Source organism: Paroedura picta, chromosome 9 (assembly GCF_049243985.1).
Source record: "Paroedura picta isolate Pp20150507F chromosome 9, Ppicta_v3.0, whole genome shotgun sequence".
NCBI classification, from domain to species: domain Eukaryota; kingdom Metazoa; phylum Chordata; class Lepidosauria; order Squamata; family Gekkonidae; genus Paroedura; species Paroedura picta.
In genome coordinates, this window is record NC_135377.1 from 40095304 (window position 1) to 40114962 (window position 19659).

The 19659-nt window shown below is 41.8% G+C and overlaps 1 protein-coding gene across 3 annotated transcripts in view; it reads left to right on the plus strand.

The window, feature by feature from the left end:
• Positions 1-17529, plus strand: part of LOC143844805 (ethanolaminephosphotransferase 1-like) — a 60790-nt gene extending 43261 nt beyond the window's left edge. For all 3 annotated transcript variants that reach the window (XM_077352455.1, XM_077352454.1, XM_077352457.1), the window contains exons 7-10: positions 6346-6394; positions 7347-7527; positions 11789-11971; positions 15264-17529. In XM_077352455.1, coding sequence (XP_077208570.1) covers positions 6346-6394; positions 7347-7527; positions 11789-11971; positions 15264-15326 — 476 coding nt within the window. In that variant the 3' untranslated portion in view covers positions 15327-17529. The remainder of the gene's footprint in view (positions 1-6345; positions 6395-7346; positions 7528-11788; positions 11972-15263) is intronic.
• The last annotated feature ends 2130 nt before the right edge of the window (positions 17530-19659 follow it).

The following is a 19659-nucleotide window of genomic DNA, read 5'->3' on the forward strand; positions in this document are numbered from 1 at the left end:
AGAATCAAAGTCACTTCTTGAAATTATCAAATATTTTAGTGATTGGATTAATTCTATTTAAGGTGATTTGATTTATATTGTTTATTAATTGTTTTACAAATGCCCAACCTTGTTAATGGATACATCACATTTCTCTTGTGCAACCCCACTGGTAGTTGTGCAGCTCCCATTCATTACATTAGTGTTTCCACAAGTGCCAGAGGGTTGGGGGCATACAAAAAGATGTCTGCTGAGTTCATATTCGTCATTTTAGTCTTGCAAAATATTGTTTGGTTGTCTTAGTAGGTTATACTAGCATCTAACATGATCACCCTGGTTTTGAGGGAATGGAAAACAAAGTAGTACTAAAATACTCAAATATTTTAAAGATTGTTTCCTAGATTTCCCACAGGAAACTTTAAATACTAATTGGATATCACTTAGCCATTGGGTGGCATTTATTAGTCACTGCTGAGCATTTTATGGTGACCTCCGACTGCTATAATCAATACTTGGCAGAAAGATCTAAGTGCAAAGTTTTGTGGATATTTGTACTTATTCAATAAGTATTCTCATGGGATGCATCTTAACTCTTGTTTACAGAGTTACAAGAAATCAAATGAGGAGAGGAATAATGGGGGATTTGCTAGTCTTCAGTGGTAAAAGTGAGGATTTTACAAATGTTTAACTGTTGAACTGCATCTGGAACAGTTCCTCAGCTGCTCCATCTTTAAACCGCCCGTGGCACCGCGGGCGCCACGGACTAAATAAAAGGCTAAGGGGTTCTAGGGCGGGATGTGTCCGTGATGAGGAAGGGTCCGGATTGGACCCTTCCTCCCGACAGACAATCGGAGGGACCAATTGGCAGCCGCGCAGTGCCTGCCGATTGGTCCCTCCGATTCCCAGCCCCAGCAACCGTGAGCCGCGCTGCACGCGGCGCGCAGTTGCTCCCTTTGCCGCTGGCCTGGTGCGTCAGAGGCGCAAAGCGCCTCCTACGCGTCAGGCCGGCCGCAAGGGAGCCCCCGACAGCCGTGCGCAGCCGTGCGCAGCCGTGCGCAACCTCCGAGGAGCCACTGAAAAGAAAAGAAAAAAACCACACTGAACAAAAAAAAAAGACGAGAAGCGCCATTACCTGGCTCGCCGTCCATAGGACAGGTTGCCGCCTGCCCGCGAGACCAGGAGAGCCCAGATGCCGCCGCCAACAAGAGGACGGGTCGTCGCCTGCCCGCGCACCCGGGAGCAGCCTGCGCCGCCACCCGCCGCCACAAGACGCCCCCGCCTCGCTGCAGCCGCTGCCAGCCCCGCCTGCATGGAGCCGGGACCGCCAGCCTGAGCACCATGGGGGAGTGGCGCCACCGCCCACCCCACCCACCTGACACCGGAAGCTGCCGAAGCCGCGCGAGAGGAGCCGGGCCACCCGTGCAATGCTCCGCTCACCCGCTGTCCCACCGAGCCGTGAGCGGCAGCCTCGACATCGCGCTGGAGCGGCACCTCCGCCCACCCTGCCCACCCGATGGCCGAAGTTGCCCCAGCCCGCCGGGGGAGCCGCGCTGAGCGGCTCAAGACTCCACCAATCAGCTCTCTCCTGCCCTCCAGCCCGGCTGCCTCCGCTTCCTGCCTTGCGCACGCACTCCGGTAAGCCACGGGCCAGGGGGCAGCCCAGGATTACTCGCTGCCGCCTTGCCAGATGGCCAACACCTGGCCTCGGGTACGTGCTCTCGCCCCGCTGCCACCTCTACCTCCACAGCCTCCCTAGAGCCCGCTGTATTTTGATTACAGCGGGCTTATTTTCTAGTCTCTTATAATTTGCAGAGTGAATTAAACAAGCAACATGTGAAAGACACTACTTTCCATGTTAGGGGAAAGTCTAGATTACTTCTGTCATTTCACACTTATTTTATTTTACTTATACATGGCCCCTCCTTAGAAATGGGCTTGGAAAAGTTTACAACAATAAATAGAATTAAACCACAGTCTGATGAGCTATTTCTCCCCACAGCCTTTCAGTCTTATGTTGGGAGGGGGTAAGGAGAGGAGGGAGGCCCATATGATTTTCCAGCCACCATGGCCAACCATAGGCTTGGTGACAGAGTGGGGTCTTGCAGGCCCTGCGGAAATTTGATAACTCCGTGAGGACATGTTTTTTGACTGGTAACTCATTCTACCAGGCAAACGTATTTGGGGCCAGGAACCACCATGAAGTTGGTATTTGCAGAGTGCAATGCTCTCTGGGAAACATATTGGGAGAGGCAGTCCCTCAAGTACACATGGCCAAATATGTACTATATATCAGGACTTTCTTCACAGGAGAATCTTTAGACATTTTGGTGGAACTACTTAAGATGGTGGCCATCTTGGCCTCAGGACAGAAGGCTCCACCGGGCACTTGCATTCTGCCACATTCCATGGGGTAGAGAGGAGGACATGCTCTGCCTCCTGCCTGGATAAGTAGCAGGTTGGACAGAGATGAGGAGGAAGGAACAGGTGCCAGCTAAACTTCTTACGCTTCAGTTTGGAAGCAGAATGGTTCTATAGCATATGACAGGTAGGGGTGGTCCTAGTCATTCTGGGGCCCCATGTAGAACTTGATGATGAGCCCCCAGAGTCACTCAAACAGCCCAGGGGAAGGGCAATCAGCTGTAGGGTGGTCAGCTCCCCTCACCCTATGGCTGATTTGGCTGCAAGGTAGTGGGAGCTCCCAGCAGCTTCCCTTGATGCCCTGTGGCTATGACTACCCATGCTGACAAGTGCTGGCGAGGGAGCAGGAGAAGGCTCAGGAAGGTCCATGCACATATTAAAATTAAAGTGAGAGAGACTGCTAAAATTTGAGAACTGTTCGGGGCAAGGATCTGTTCCTAAAGATTGTTTCAGATGATGCTTGCCCTATTGCAAAAGGTGTTGTGGATGCCAATGAGCAAGTGAATCTCTCATTTCACAGCCATGTTGTACCATCTGTTCTTCCTTATGAGAGCAATACCTGAAGATTTGCTTCTTCCTAAAAGTGTGGGTAACAACCTGCCTCATTACCCAGAGTACCATTGACCAGAATGTACAGTAACACAGATTAATATAGGGAAGGTCTAAGAAACTGCACCTGCCCTCATAAGAACGAGAATGAGAACTGGAATGACCCATTCATTTTAAAGAAAGACAAGGACATGGTTGTGGTCAGTGAATTCATCCTGACCAAAATAGCACTGCGTATAAAGAACAAATAGTTGGCAGCAGCTTTGGACTGCTAATTCTAGCCCAAGCCTCTATTTATGTTCCTCTTGGTAGCTTTCATTTTAACAAATCAAACTTTAACATTGCAGCAGGAAATTTAGATTTAACCTCAAGCATCATTGTTTTGTCTTAGCTCTTCTTTAATATGATGCAGATGTTTAACTGCTATACATGTCAGGTTTTTGTTGCAAATGCCCTTCCTGCTTAATCGAAACCATAAGTAACTGCAGTACAGATTAACTATAGGCAGTATTGAGAGAATCATAGTTGAAAAGATATGCAAACATATCCAACACACTAGAGATGCTTCTTGCAGGATATAATCCAGATGTTATGTATAAGGTAGCTGTTAGCTTTGTTTTTAGGAAAGCAGAGAGGAAAATGATGGAGTAATTACAATGTTAAAATAATAAACAACACGAAGAACAGCATCTGAAATGTTTCATATCCTCAAGCTTCTTAAAACAAGGGTGACCAGGTTTGGAATTGTCAGCAATCCTATACCAGGCCTGCAGACAGACCTGTGGTTACTTTCAGAGAGTAGTTGTGTTGGCCTGCAGTAGAACAACTAGATCAGCCTTTCTCAACTTTTTTACCATTGAGAAACCCCTGAAACATTCTTCAGGCTTTGAGAAACCCCCGAAGTGGCCTGATCCTGCAGAATATAATTGGGAAGCATAGCTGTGTACATACTCACCTGGGACCCCCTCCCCTTCCCATCTACTCCAGACCCTTCACTGGCCATTTTGGGAGGCTGGGGGCCAGTTGACATGACCCTATATGATCATATCTCCCAATAAATGTTTAACAAATTTAAAAAATATATTTAAAAAAATCAATTACCTCCCACCCATTCAGGAAACCCTTTCAGGGCTGTCAAGAAACTCATGAAACCCTGGTTGAAGAAGCCTGGACTAGATTCAAGTCCAAAAGCACCCCAGAGACTAACAAGATTTGGGGCATACATTTTTGAGAGTCAAAACTCTCCTTGTCAGATGCCAACTAATGTGACAAATCAGGCAAAGGGAGCTTTGTCTCTCAAAAACGTATACTTTGGTGAGGGGGGGGATCACTTGGGCATGAAATTGGGGTCACTGTGGGTAGGCAGGTAGCTGTGAGTTCCTGCATTGTGCAGGGGAATGGACAAGATGACTATATAAACCTTGGAGGCCCCTTCCAACTCCATGATTCTAGTATTCTATTCCACCCCCCAAAAAATCTTGTTGGTCTCTGAGGTGCTCCTGAACTCAGACCTAGGATTGCCTCCCCGTCTATATTTGTGAATTACTGCAAATGACATTTGCACCTTTGCCTTCATCCATTCCTCATTTGTTGTTGAACTGCAGATGCAAGATATGTGATTGAATCTCTATTTTGGAAAAACAAAATCACACACACAAAAAGACCACTGAAATGCTATCAGTGGGGGTTGCCAGCTTGCAGGGGATAGGAGGGGATGATAACCATTTTGCCAGTAAAAATCACCCCTACTGAATAGTGAGTTCATGAAAGTGCAGAGACACTCATATCCAAAAGCATCAACTCTTTTATTGATCACCAATGCCTGAATAACTAAACAGTATACCACCTGAACTTATATTTATTATTATATATACAGTTGAGTGGTTCCCTCCAAAGCCAGTGATCGGCCCTAAGCGGAGCTCCTTGACTGGTTAAAACAGACAACTAATAGCAGGCCGGATCCTACACATCAGCAAATGGAATTCATGCATCCTCAATGCCCAGCCTGGATTCCCCACTCCCGGTCTCTGCAGACCTGCATACACAACTACTCCCGTCCAGCCTGCTGTATCCCCATTACTGGGAAGAATACCTTACTTCCCACTGAGGCAAACATCAATCTAAAGGGACTGATTTTGAGCAAGAAAAGTAGGCTAAAAGGATTAAGCATACACACTGAATTGCAACTGGTCCTCTCAAGTTGGTAGCGCCCAGTGGCTGAATTTAATGTAAAATTATCATATAACAGCACATTCACATGACATTCAGTTTGTGCCTATGTCTATAGGATTCTTGACTTACTACCGGATCTTCCTACTGCAGCTTAACCCAAAGCCAAAGGCTCCCACTCCATAAAGTACATGCAGAATATTGTATGCTATATTTGGCTGCAGGTGCCTTTGGGTATGGGTGGTCCACTATGGTGTGTAAGAAACATTATCATGGGTTGCATGCAAAGGGCATCTATTCACTTGAGACTACAAATCTGTCAAACTGGCCTGCGCATCAGTGTTCTTTATATGCTTGAAACATTCTTCCCCCTCATTCTCCCTCCATTTACAAACCAACATTTGCATAGCAAATATAAAAAGCCCCGAGACTTATTTAAAGGGGCCATTTCCGCTGCGGGGGAGGAACGCCAACAGGGACCTGGCTGGTGGGAGAGAACTCACAGCCCTGGCATCCTCTGGGCAGCACTTGCATTGCCACAGCAACGGGGACATGGCCGAGCCAGGTGTCTGTTAAAAGAACGGCCTGATGTTGCGTCTTTTCCCCCTCAGGGTGCCCAAAGACGTGAAACCCACCCTCCCTCCCTGTTTATGAATTGTTGGACTGTTAGATGTTGGGTGGTATTATTGTTTAATTGTTGCAGCCAGCGGAAGTGGAGCATGGGAAGGATCAATTTTGGGGCAGCCAAGCTTACTCACTTGCCTCCCCTAGGTTTGTGGGGGGGGGGCTTAAGGGGATGTGCAGATGCAGAGCCTGATTGAAGGCCAGCATTTCCAGGGGGCAGGAGAACCCAGCGGAGGCTGATGCCCAGAAGGCATCCATGTTGCCTCCCTCCTTTTTTAGTCTGCTGTTATGTCCGGGACTTTGGGCTGGATAGCCAATGCAACCCATTGAGGGGCAGGCTCCTGTGGGGTGCCTTGTAGTCAGCTGACCACAAGAGGGCAGGATCCTCTTCCCATGCTTGCCATGCTCAATGTTGAATAAAGGCTGTAGCCAAATATTTTATGCCAAATTATGGATGTCAGTATCCCCCCACAAGGCAATGCATTCTGTGTATATTTGATGAATTTGTTTGTATGCCCTGTCTCTTCAAAACATATATTGAATCAATAAGTCTTTTTGTCAAAGCCATGTAACCATGAATCATCATTTATACATTTCTCTTCCTAGTCTTCTGCGTCTTAATTGCCCTTCCACAGACGTTCTACAACATTCATCTGTAAGTAAATGCCAACATAAGGGAATGCTCTTTCATCCTGCTGAAGGCATTGTGCTTTTTATCTTATAATGAAATATATCTCAGTGTTTCAATCTACTTTGTTTCAGCCAGCTACAAATTGCTAACTGAATTATTATACAGCCAAACTAGTTTCGATACTAGACAGTGGTTCTCCCCACTCCACTCCACTTCATTCTTTTCTTCTTACAATCTCATGTCTGTTTATAACAACAGTTTGTAATATGCTGCTTTCATAAGTGATGAAATTTCTGCACTAAAACTTAAAAGGGGGTGGGTGGGACAGGGGGTTCAGTGGATGCTGTGGATGGAGAAAGCTCACAGTTTCAGTTTCTGACCTCCCCAGTCAAAAATGTCTCAAATGATAGAAAAGTCTTTTCTCCCCTTGTGACTGTGGAAAGCTGTTTCTCTTCAGAGAAGACCATACTGACCTAGATGGGCCAGGGCTCTGACTTGGGGTAGGGCAACTTCATATCAATAGTTCCAGTGGTTTTTCCAAATGCTGCTGACTAAAGCAAAGGATACTCTTTTCCATCTTTCTGTATTGTACTGTCCTTGATAGTAAGATGTTATGCATATTTATTCACATTAGGTTCCGTAGAATCCAGTGGAACTTTCTCACAATAAAATGGTCATAAAATTGCAACCTGAATAATAAATGCTACATTAGAGCTGAGGAGCTGCTTATTATGGCTATTATAGGTAGCAAAAAAGTCTGCCTATTTCTAGGAAAATAATCTGATTCAATGCATGATAAACTAATAATTTGTGCACTTTATAAGTTTTTTTTCTCTGCAATTGTAGCAGAATAATTTTCTTTTTTTTTAAAAAAAGGTGGATGGCTATAGGCTGTGACCAGTGTCTCAGGACATGTGACTCTGATTATATAGGTGAATACTTTCTCTACTCATAAAGTCAGTTGCTTCTTTTGTAGAGCATATGGAAAGAAAACACTGCAGAATTATTCTTTGTATGAAGGACTGCTACCACTGTTGTCTCCTGTGCTGCTCATCATGCTCCTTACCATCTGGGTGTTTTTATCACCATGTGAAATACTAGTAAAACAAACCAGACTGTTCCTGTGGATGGTTGGAGTTGTGTTCTCAAATGTTATTGTAAGTATCCTTGGGTGTCTTTCAAATGCATTTGATAAACACCATATCCTAATGAATAAAATGGAACTATATTTGTTTTGTTATAACTCTGCAGAGACTTTGTGGCATACTGCTCATTTACCTTTAAAAAATCAACCCTAAGTTGCACTTTTTCAGTCTTACATTTTATAATGTAAAATGAGTCAGCTGAGTGATTTGCAGAAATTGCAGTTTACAGTGATTTAATAGTTTTGAGTATATTTCCTTCAGTATTGAGTTACCCATGGGAGCCACAGTGACTTTAGAGATGATTGTAAGCCTGTTCTGGATGGGTCACTCCCCCCAAAGGATTGGGTGTACACTTTAGGAGTGCTCTGTGGTTTGGTTTTAATGTTTGAATACCTATGTGGTACATTAGCGTCATCTGCACCTAGGAAATGCAGTCCTAGGCCCGCTACTGCAGATTTTCCAAGTAGTAATCCTTAATCTGGACTTTAAATTATGCCCCTGCCTTACACACTTCTTTTGCCTTCCATGTATTCTGCAGCTACAATTAAAAAGAAAAACCATGTTTCTGAATGGGGGTGGAAAGTCACTTGTGACATGTGGGAAGTGGTGTTGAATCTTGGGTTGTTTTTTTTTAATGTACATCATAGCCTTGCTGCAGCTGCACAATTGCTTCCAGCAAGCGTCTATTTAAATCCTCATGGTTCAAGTTTTACATGTGCATTTTAGCATTAATTCATTGAATGAAAGGATCCAGAAAGGAACACAGACAAAGGGGGAAATTGGCAAGACTTCTTTTTGAAAAGGACAAACAACTGATAAGCCCCGTTTTCCATGTTGCAGAGCACTAGGGAATTCTTTGCTGTGTTAATGTGAAAAATGGGAGTCACATGATTGCATAATATGGGAACATGCTGAGTGTACAGAATACACAGTAGAACCATTGATACTGCCATCGTAAGCTATGATCATTGGTAATATGTGAATGTGTGCGCACATCTGTGCGGAGTTGGCTATAATGCCATCAAGCTTTGCACAGGGTTGCAGTTTTTATGGGGGGGGAGTCCTCTGGCAGAAGCTCTGGAGAGCATTTTTAGTCTTATGTTACTAAACTGAAAAAAGAGGTATTTTCACAGATGCCCTATTGCAGCTATATAGTAACTAATTCCCTGCCCTTGCAAATCTGCACGTTTTTCTCTTTGTAATTCTCTAATTTGATCCTGCCCATTGGTTGCGATTGTGGCAGTCTTTTAAAGCCTGTCCTGTGCGGATTGCACTCTGCCTTCCAAATGAATTAATCTTAAGCAATTTTTAAGTTTGGCGGTTTGTAGAAGGTTCATGTAGCTCAGTCGCCATTTTGACATTAGGTTTCCAGAAACTGCCAAAATGGCTCGCCCTGACTAAACAATTAAAGCATTAAAGGGAATCTTTTTACAACACTTTGGGCTTCTCATCACAATGTCTCTCTTTACATCTAGTGTCAATTTCTTTCTGCTCTGACAATCCCACCCTTTATTTTGTTTGCATGCAGCACTGACTTTTTCATTATTATTTTTTGCACTGGGAATGCTGCCATTCGCCTCCTCTCTGACTTCCCTTTAAAGTAAATAAAAGCGGGGAACTAAACCTTACATAGCTATTTTTAAACATTCTCTCCATTTAAAAAAATTATTCAGTGATCCAAGACTAGTGATAGTCTCATATTGCTGCTTTTCAAAAACAAAATTAGAAATTTTAAAATGAGGGGGAAATGGCACCTATATACTAATGAATGAGGGAAGATGGTGAAAGGGCAGAGGGAAGAATCCAAGGGAGTCCACAAGCAAAACAAGGGGGAAAGCAGCACAAAATACTTTCAGAAAACCCAGGGAAACAGTGACCAGAAAGTGAACTGAGTGCTGAAGGGTGCAGAATGTAGGATGACACAGAAAACATGACAGACATGTGCAGTGAATGTGAGGGAAATGCATGTGCATAATAGGCACTAGTATCTGTAATATATGCCCTGGCAGCTTCTAGAGTTGACTAGGAGCCTTGCATTCCTCGTGGGGCTACCTTTTGATGTGTCCAGAAATTATAGGTGATCAATCGTGCAACTGCTAGGTTGCTGGCCAACATTCACCGAAGATTCAGTTCTAGTTCTCAAGCAGTTTACTTTGGATCCAGAGCAATAGCAAAGAGATTATAATGTAATCTTTAAAAACACTACTTAGCTGAAAAACTACCTTATCCCATATACCGCCTAATGATATCTAGGTCTTTTATGGATATCCCTGCTTTCTAAGGGGTTAGAGATGGCTGGAGGTTGGGCCTCTTCCTGTTCAAGAGACTGACCAAGACCTCTTTTAGGACTTATGGCCTGTTTTATTGTAGATTTTTAAATGCTTCCTGCTACTGTTTTCTTTTTTCTTTTTATTATGTTCAGGTTTATCTTATTTTATTATAAGGCATTTGTGGGTCTTTTTGGCCAGGAAGCAGATTATAAATGAAGTAGCTACTTAAAGCTAAGAAAAAATTGTAATCAGTTCCAAGAAATTAAAAAATGTTCATTATGCAGACCAAATAGTGTAATCCATCAGAAAAGCATTGAGCAAAAATGGTTCTTTCATTAGTTTTAAATATTTGAAAGTTAAATATTCCACAGTGGCCATGAGTAAGGAAGATAGCCAACTTACATTGTTCCATTTAGGAATCCAGCTTCTAAAATCAAATATAAAATGTAAATATTACTGATGTTCACATATTTATTAAGGGTCCAGAAAAACACAGAGATAGCTGCTTTTGCTCACATAGGTCCTTTTTGAAACAAGCATTTAGCCTTGCAGCGTGGCTTTATTCTATAAAGGACAAGATTTATTGCACAATGATTTCAGCCTGAGTAGATGCTTTTGTTAAGATTCCAGCTGTATTCCTCAATGAGAGAAACTTACTTTGGAATTTCCTGCTCATGATAGTATCCAGACATATCTGAGCCAATAATGGCAAGGCGCCCACAAGAGAAGAAGCATGGACACATGTTCCTTGTTAGCTAGCATTTCACCATGGATATTCAGTAAAATGTATATTTCAGAAATAATTATTATTGTGTTAGGAAATAAATATGAACCATGTCTTAATTCACACCATACAAAAACAACCAGACCTTGTATTTCATGAATCCCACATTATCTCTCTCTATTAGACTTTTCTATTCCTCTTTCCTATTCAGAAACTAGTTGCCATTGCAATTTCTTTACCCTCCACAGTTCTACCAAATTTGTCACAATCCCGTACAAAGTTAAGTGTGCTTAAGCCCATTGCTATCAACCAAATTAAGTATGCCTAAATCTGTAATCGATTGTAGCTACTGTCTTTCATTTTTATTCACTGTCTCAAATAACAAATTTAGTCAGAATTCATCTGCTCTTGTCTACACCTTTTATTTTTATAGCATTTATTTGTTTAAAAGACCAAATAAGAATGCAGTTTGAGACAAGTAGGCATGGCTACCTAGTGTGGTGGAAAAGGGTGGGAGATGATAAACAATTTAGAAACTTGCATTCTTTAGTACTAAGTAGTTGCTAAAAAGGAAATTTATTCAATAGTCCATCCTTAAAGAATGTCAGTTCTCAACAAGCATTAACATTTTACAGGGGAATATCTGAAATGTTCCAATCCCATTGTGTATATATTTTTAAAATCCAGTGGATATTTAAGGGCTTATTCGCCTCATGGTTCCGGGGGGAAATGAAATATAGAGTCTCAGCATGTCTAAGAGAAGGAGGTGCTCCTGGTCAGTAAGGCTATAAGTCTTACCTTTAAAGCTCTTTGTGATCTGGGACACACAAACCTGGGGCTGTCACTCAACATACAAACCAAGGCTCTGGTTACACTCTTCCAGTCAGCTTCTCCTTACCATTCTTGCATGGGACCTAAGGTTGGGACCTAAGGTACTCTCTGTACTGATAATCAGCAGAGTATGTGTGTGTGTGGGGGGGTGTTATTCAATTATCTTATCCTACTGAAGCTCCACTGTTCTTCAAAAGCAGCATTTTGGTGAGCTTAGTGGGCTGCAACAGCGGGGGGTGGGGGGAGCCAGGCAAGTTCAATTGAAGTTCAAGTGGAGCTCTGCTAATGACATTTTGAATCTAACCATTCTTTTCTATAATAAAGGGCAATATTTTATGATGAATCTGGGGGATGTGGTGCTATCTCCATTTCCTAATCTCTTTCCAAACTGGGGAAAATGTTATTTTCTTCTGCCACCCACTCATATATACAAATTTAATTCCTACAGTGCAGGATGATAATATGCCAGATGACTAACACGAGATCCGAAGTGCTTCACTGGCTTTTGATCCCATTAGCTGTCATGGTCTACACAGCAACTGCTGGGTTTCAAGGCAAACTGGAAGAACCAATACTTGTAGCCTTTACCATCTTCGTCACAGCTGTTCATGTGCACTATGGAGTTTGTGTGGTAATGTGTGTTATTATAATTAGTAGCAAAATATAGTTTGCATTCTCAAAACATGGACACCTTCCTGGCTGATTTCATTCCTTTTGGAAGGCCCCCACCTGCTCACCCTGGGGCAGCCTGCACTCCACCTTGCCCTCTTCTTGGTGGAAGGTTCCCCAGTCCTCAGAATGGGAGGGGAGGAGGTTGCACCACGCTGTTCATCATCCAAGCTGGATGTGTCCCCACTGCAGCATAGGACCCCCAGCAACCATTTTCTTTTTAGCCTGTCCAGGGAACCTCCTTTTATTCCTCCAATTTGGAGTTCATGCTCCCCTGGCCCTATCAATCATGGCCCTGTTTTCCCACTTGTCCATACAACCATTGAACATTCCACTTGCCCTTCATTGGGCTGCCCCTCATTGGTTGGCCAATCTTCTGAGCCCTCTCTTTTAATTACCCCCCAAGCATATTTGTGGGGCAGGTGCTTTTGCCCTGGTCTGTGAGTCAGCTCCTGATTTGGTGATGGGAGCCAATGGTAAGTGATGCTAGAGATGCAAACACTTGCCTGGGCGGTGCAACCATGATGCTGGAGCTTACACCCTCCCTCCTGCCTGCTCCTGTTCCATGGTGGCCATGTCACCTCCTGACTTGCCTCTTGCTACTTGAACATACATCAAGGGCAGTTTTGAGACTAGTGGGGGGGTGTCAGTGTGCAACCTGGCTCTTCTCAGCATAAGGGCTTCTCCCAACCCAGGGCTTGCTGCAGATCCCAGACACCCTTCTAGCAAAACAGTGGCTTGGATTATTTTTTCATACCAATTTCAGTTTCATAAATGCCCTAACAATTTAGATATCTTTATGAATCAGTTAGATTTGAGTCCAGTAGCACCAGGGTATAAGCTTTCAAGAATCAATGCTTACTTCTGTCAGACACAGTAGAATAAAAATAAAGATCTGAGTCCTTTTATCCTAATCAGAAGGTGGCATGGGTGCTGTAAAGAATGCTTCTAAAGGATGCAAAGGTACAATGTAAACTAGAATCAGCTTGATTGAAGCCAGGGGGAACTGATTGGGGGTGTGTGAAAATTAGCATCTGTAGTGAGATAAAAATTCTATGTCCTATGGGGTCCATTGTTCTGAACTTGTGAATTAACTCAAATTTAGTAATCTCATTTCCCTCTGAAATTTATTTATTTGAGGATTGTCACTCTTAAATCAGAAATAAAATAACCTGAAAATTTTAAATGGTCTGACTAGGATAAAAGGATTCAGATCTCCACTTCTACTGTGTCCGATGAAGGGAGCTTTGACCCTCAAGTTTATACCCTAAAACTCTTATTGGTCTTTAAGGTGCAACTGGACTCCTCTAACTGTTCTGCCCTCTCATACCCTCTGAAACTATATGAATCAGGTGACTGTATTTATATTTGTTTAATGTGCCTGCAAGTATGCAGACAGTTATAAGAAAAAAAAATACTAGGGATGGACATGAATCTGTTCACAAACTAAAATCATGAATTTTGGCCAGTTTGTGAAGTGATGTTTGTGAACCGAAGAACCACCACAAACTGCCATTAATTTTTATAGAGTTTGTGAAAAGCAGAAAGCAGGGATTTAAATGGGTCTAAGCCAGTTAAACCTCTGCTTTCTGTTCCCCACCACTCAGCTGTTTGGTTTAAATGGCTCAAGCAGAAAGCAGCAAGTGAAATGGCTTAGTCATTTTGTCCCCCTGTCTTTTGCTTCTCACCATAAGCAGCAGCGATCAGAAAGCAGGGATTTAAAGGGCTCATGAACCAATATAAACTGGCAATTTATGAGCAGGTATTCCAGTTCATGGTTCAGCCATGAACTACTACAAAAACAGTTTGTGACCATTTCTAAACAATACCTCTTGACCATCCTTTAATTCTTTCTTTTAAATTAATTAGTTCAATCAGATAAAGAATCAATCAGTTAAAGTACTGTAAAGTACTTTACAGTCCCATAAATACAGGATCAAGAGGATAAAAATATTAGGTTAGGTTTTAGCTCTAAACCAATCACAGTTATAATCTCAGCTGATTTTATATAACTATTTATATATGCCATATAGGTCTGCAATTCTTTGCGAAAGGAAACTGCTACAGGAAAATAGGAACATATATGAAAATAAGATTCTGCAGTAGCTTGCCAGATTATTTTTTGATTGGCACAATCCTAGAGTATCGTGGAAAACTCAGTTTGTGGATCATTTTTTATAACTTTGATATTTTTATCCTTACTAAGGACAGGCAATAGGTTTTTCTCACATGCTCCAGGAATTCCAGGATTTCATATTACTTGAAAACCATTTTGAGGCAGCTGGTAATCAGAGGAAGTACTGGGTTGGATCCAGTACAAGACCATGCAAGGATCTCCAGTCTTCCTGGCTTTCCTCCCTCCCCAGCAACAGTCCTTCGCTGACTCCAGGAAAATTTATTCATATGGTCACAGGAGCTTCACAGTGTAATAGTCACCCAGTATGCCAGACTGCAGTGGGGAGGGAAAGTGTACAGAATTATTCCCTTCTTCCTCTTTCATCTGCAGAGCTCTGCTCACATAAAAGGCAGGAAGGAGTGATTTTACTCTCTCCCCTTCATGACTGCAACTGAACCATAAGTTGTTACTCTGTACAGGTACTGCAACTCTGTGAATAAGTTTCTTAGGACTGAAAAGGCACGTTGTGTGGAGGGAAAAGCTGGGAAATGTTGAATATCAGTGCCTTTCACAAAAAGATCACAGGATTTAACTTGCTGTCTTCAGGCTTTGCCTCAGCCCCAAAAGATGATCTGCACTTGTGATTTGAGGAGGCCTAGGAACCTTGCACACATCACCTGAGCTACCTGGAGGAGTGGCAAGATTTATTTGATAATATACAAATTTTACTTCACAATAATAGTTTTACCCATCAGTTTTTAAGCATACTTAGTTCAACATTCTTTTGAGATTTTTGATGTGAAATTCCATAAAAAGGCTTTACCTTCTTCCTCAGATGGAAAGTAGCCATGACTATACATGTGAAGGACCAGCTGCACAAGTCACAGCAGTGCCCATTGGTATCTCAATTATTAACATGGGATTGTTGATAAGGGTCAAATAATTTAGTTTCTGACATCAAGCAAGTATTAAATGTGGCCCTAGTACATTTATCACATTAACAGACTGCAAAGGGGAATTACAGTGAGGATACTAGCTTTGATCTAAAGTTCCTTCAATTTCATGTAATTAGATCATACTTTTAGATTTTGATAGTGGTGTAATTCCATTTTCTAATCAAGATTTCCTTTTTTTTAAGGGGAAACAGCTGAGCCAACATTTCAATATCTACATCTTTTCTTTGAAGAAGTACTCTACATAAATTTGAGATCTAATGCATCAAACCTACAAGATGTTATATTATTATGTGACAGAAACAGACATGGAGTAGAAGCTTCTGACTTAAAATGAAACCACTGGTACTCAAAGTGAAGCGGTGCTGAAAAGTGGAGCTTTGACTCCCTTCCTTTTTGATCTTCCAATTTACTTCCAGTATTCACTATTTTCTTAGAATACCTATTTCCACTGGAATTAATCTTCTTGAGATATCTTACCTTTTCCTCTTTCTTCTTTCTTCCAGAGTGATCTGGCTAATCCTTTATACATTATAGACATGCTTATGACTACTTTTACTTAGTAATGATCCGTTCTTCTAAAGGACCAAATTACAACAAGTAATGCCATTGGGAATGGCTGTTATGGGATCATTACAAGTGTCTTTAATTCATAATGCTGTATTATGAGGTGAACTGTTTTGCTCTGAAATTATTAACTCTGTTTGCAATTTAAAATAAGATACATTTTGATCTTCCAAGCCACGTGCACCTGTGTAATTGGCTTTCATCAGATTAGATGGAACATGCACAGATATTGATGGCTTTAATCCCCTACTTGGTTTCCATTAAACTGATGATTACTGAAGTTGATTTGAATGTTTTGTATATTAGAAAGTAATTTACAGAATACTGCAGTCCACCAAGCAAATCATCAAGCTGTGGAAAGTCACATACATCAACAAGGTAGGACATAACAGCATGAAAATGTGATCTTTACAAAAAATAATTGCATGAGGTTTGGAGGGAAACCTGGCCACAGTAAGCTTTGTAATTCAACAATATATTTAAGAACTAAAAGAAATCAATCTGGCATTCAGTCCCAGACAAACCAATTTTATGGGATTCTTTTTTAAAGTAAATCAAACATCCTGGCTCCATCCTTGGCAACTCTCCCCTCACCAACATTACAATTTCTAACCAGCCACGCAAGAATGTATATGCAGATATAATTCGTAATAAAAGATGTTGTTCCATAACTGAATTATAAACTAAGCCATACTGAGTTATCCACCATTTATCTCTAGTATCTTTAGGCAAATAAGACATTTTTGCTTCAAGTCACGATCAGAATCTAGGCCAGTACAACATTTGTGTGATTAAAGAAATTCAATTAGCACAGATATGCTTACTGCTACTATATGCTCTGACTTGTAGAACAAATGCAATACAACATGTTAACTCAAATGGAAAGCCCCAATTGTACAATGTAATTCTCTTTTTTGCACATATGTTGAAGCACAGAACTCATATATTACGGGTCAGTTCTAATAGCACTGTTAACTGAAATGTATATATTTTGTAGAGAAATTTAATTGAATTTATAATTTAATTTTATCTTTAATTGTTTTAATTGTTTTTTGTTCGCCACCTTGTAGACCATGATTGGGTGGGAAGGCAGCAAAAATGTTGTAAATAAAAATAATAAATAATTTTTCATGGCAATACAGTTAAATTATACTAAGACTAAATCACAAAAAATTCGGCCATTTACTATCATATTATGTCTAAGCTAGCGGAACATTTAGCCACGTGTACAGATATATGAACATTTTCACACTACAAAGGGTGTTACACTGCGAGGTCCAAAATGACTCTAATATTTGGTTTGGGGAAGCACATGGAAAAGGGTGGCCCCCTTCATCAGTTTATCTTCTGGTGCAATACTGAAACCCCAAAATCCAGTTCTAAATTTATTTACATGTATCTAACCAATTATTTAAACTAAACTTCCTTGCCACTGCATGCTTTTACTTACAGACTGAGTCTCATTCAGGCATTCACTTTTTTGTTACTTCATATTTAATCTGCCCTGTCCTGGATAGCCCAGGCTAGCCCGATCCTGTCAGGATACAGAGGCTATGCAAGAATGTACATTTGCAATACCTTGTAATCCATAACATTAGAAATGTTACAAAATTGTAAACAGCCTTTCTATAGTTACTTATAATACTTTTATTCTGCTGTAATTTAATACCTGGGAAGTGATGCAATAAATAAAATCTGTTCAAACTGTTTTTGTTTCTATATTATATATTTATTAGATTCTCAGAGCAAATACCAAAGCCACTATTTTCAGGGAGTCTGAAGAACTGAGTCCAACTGAGGTAATGAGAGATAAAGTTCTAGATTTATTGGGGAAATTATCAACCAATATGTCTCCAGGTCTTGACAGCATATACCCGAGAGGCCTTAAGGAACTCAAATGTGTGATTCTTGCTTTACTCATCCATAGATGTAATGTATCACTAATTCAGTCACTATACCAGGAAACTGAACAGTAGCAAATGTTACACTCATTTTCATAAAAGGGTCCAGAGGGGAAACAAGAAGTAACAGGCCAGTTACCTCGCCCCAGTAGATAAATTAGGGCACTGAGGAAAAAGGCCTACTGAAAGAAAATCAGCACAGCTTCTGCAAAGGGAAGTCCTGCCTCATCAGACTTTTGGAGTTCTTTCAGAAAAAAAGCATGTTGGCCACAGTGACATTATATACTTAGATTTTCAAAAGGCTTTTGATAGGTACCTCGCCAATGACACCTGAGTAAAATTAGCAGTCACGGAATAAAAGGACAGGTTTGCTTAAGGATTAGAAATTGATTGCATGAAGGGAAGCAAAGAGTAGAAATAAATGGATAATTCCCACAACAGAGGAAAATAAGCAGAAAGTTCTCACAAGTATTGGGGCTGGTATTATTTAGCTTATATATAAATTATCTGAAACAAGGGGTGAGTAGTATAGTGGCCAGGTTTTAAGAGAACAAAATTATTCAGGACTATGGGCAATGTCCATTGTAACAAGAAATAAAGCAGGTGCTAGGAAGCACACCTGCACCCTAGCTTTCCTGGGGGCTGGCTACATGGCAAAAGCTCCTGCCCATCCTTGGCCTCAAGGAACATTCCTGACCAAGGTGTCAGCAATCTCCAGCTGCAGCCCGGAAATCTCCTGGAATTGGACTATAGAGATCAGCTCCCCCGGGGAAAATGGCTGTTTTGGAGGGTGGACTCTACAACAAGTCATCTCCAGGATCCCAGAGTTTAAAGGGCATATTTGGGAGGGGGGGAACTCTGTGGCAGAGAGGTCGCAGGATGGGAGAGGTTGCGACCTGGGGATTTGCAGGTCACTTCCAGGCTACAGAGATCAGTCCCCCTGGAGAAAAGCCCTGGCTTTGAATCCCACGGAGATGCTGGGATGCCAGGCTCCAGGTGGGAAACAAAGAAATGCTGGGTGGCAGTCATTGCTAATAACAATAAACATCAAATAATAAACTTGTTGCAGTTTCTTCCTTCAATGAAAATTGATAGTAAAATTTATTTAAAGAACTGAAAACCTTACAGGCAGTATGTTCTTCAGTTCAATATCAGAGTAAATCAAAAAGAGTTTGTTACAATCAAACATGAAAACATTGGTTGGCAAATTACTCCCTCTGTCAGCTTTTCTCAACTTTTTTACCATTGAGAAATATTATTCAGGCTTTGAGAAAACCTAGAAGTGGGATTTCCAGGTCCCAGCTGGATGCTAGCATCCCCACCACTGGTCAGAAGAGCCAGCTTCCAGGTGGGACCCGGAGAACCCACAGAATGAAAACTCCTCTCCAGATTGCAGAGATCAGTTCCTCTGAAGGAAAGGGCTGCTTGGGATGGGGATGGAGAGCTTCGTTGCTCTCCTCTCTACACACACACACAGAAGACAAAAGCATTCCTGCCTTCTCAAATTGCAAACCTTATCAAATCACAATAACTCCTCCATGTAGGAAATGCCTGAGAGTCTCCATCATTGGATTGCTCTGAGAAGCAATTGGCCAGAAGGCCCAAATTTAAAGGAAAAGAATCCCCTAACAGTCAATGAGCAAGTCAAAACAGACTTACACCATCTAATTGGAACAGCTTCTTTTGCCTGTGGTCTAGCTACATCTCTTTAAAGCAATGGCAATTTGCACAGCTTGGTGTAGTAATTAAGAGCAGCGGCTTCTAATGTGTGAGCTAGATTTGATTCCCTGCTCCTCCACATGCTGGCCTTGGGATAGTCACAGTCCTGTTAGAAACTGTTCTCACAGAGCAATTTCAGAACTCTCTCAGCCTCACGTACCTCACAGGGTGTCTGTAGTAGGGAGAGGATGGGAAGACTTAATTATAAGCCACTCAGACTGTTTGGGCAGTGAAAAGCAGGTCATAAAAACCAATTATACTGGGAAGGTGTTCCTGGGAAACTGTTCTCCCACCCAGATCAACATTATTTCCCCTGCTCCAATTGCCTGTGGTTATACCCAAAGCATTCCTCCCTTTTCAGATAGCAAATTGCAAACCTCATGTCTTACTCATG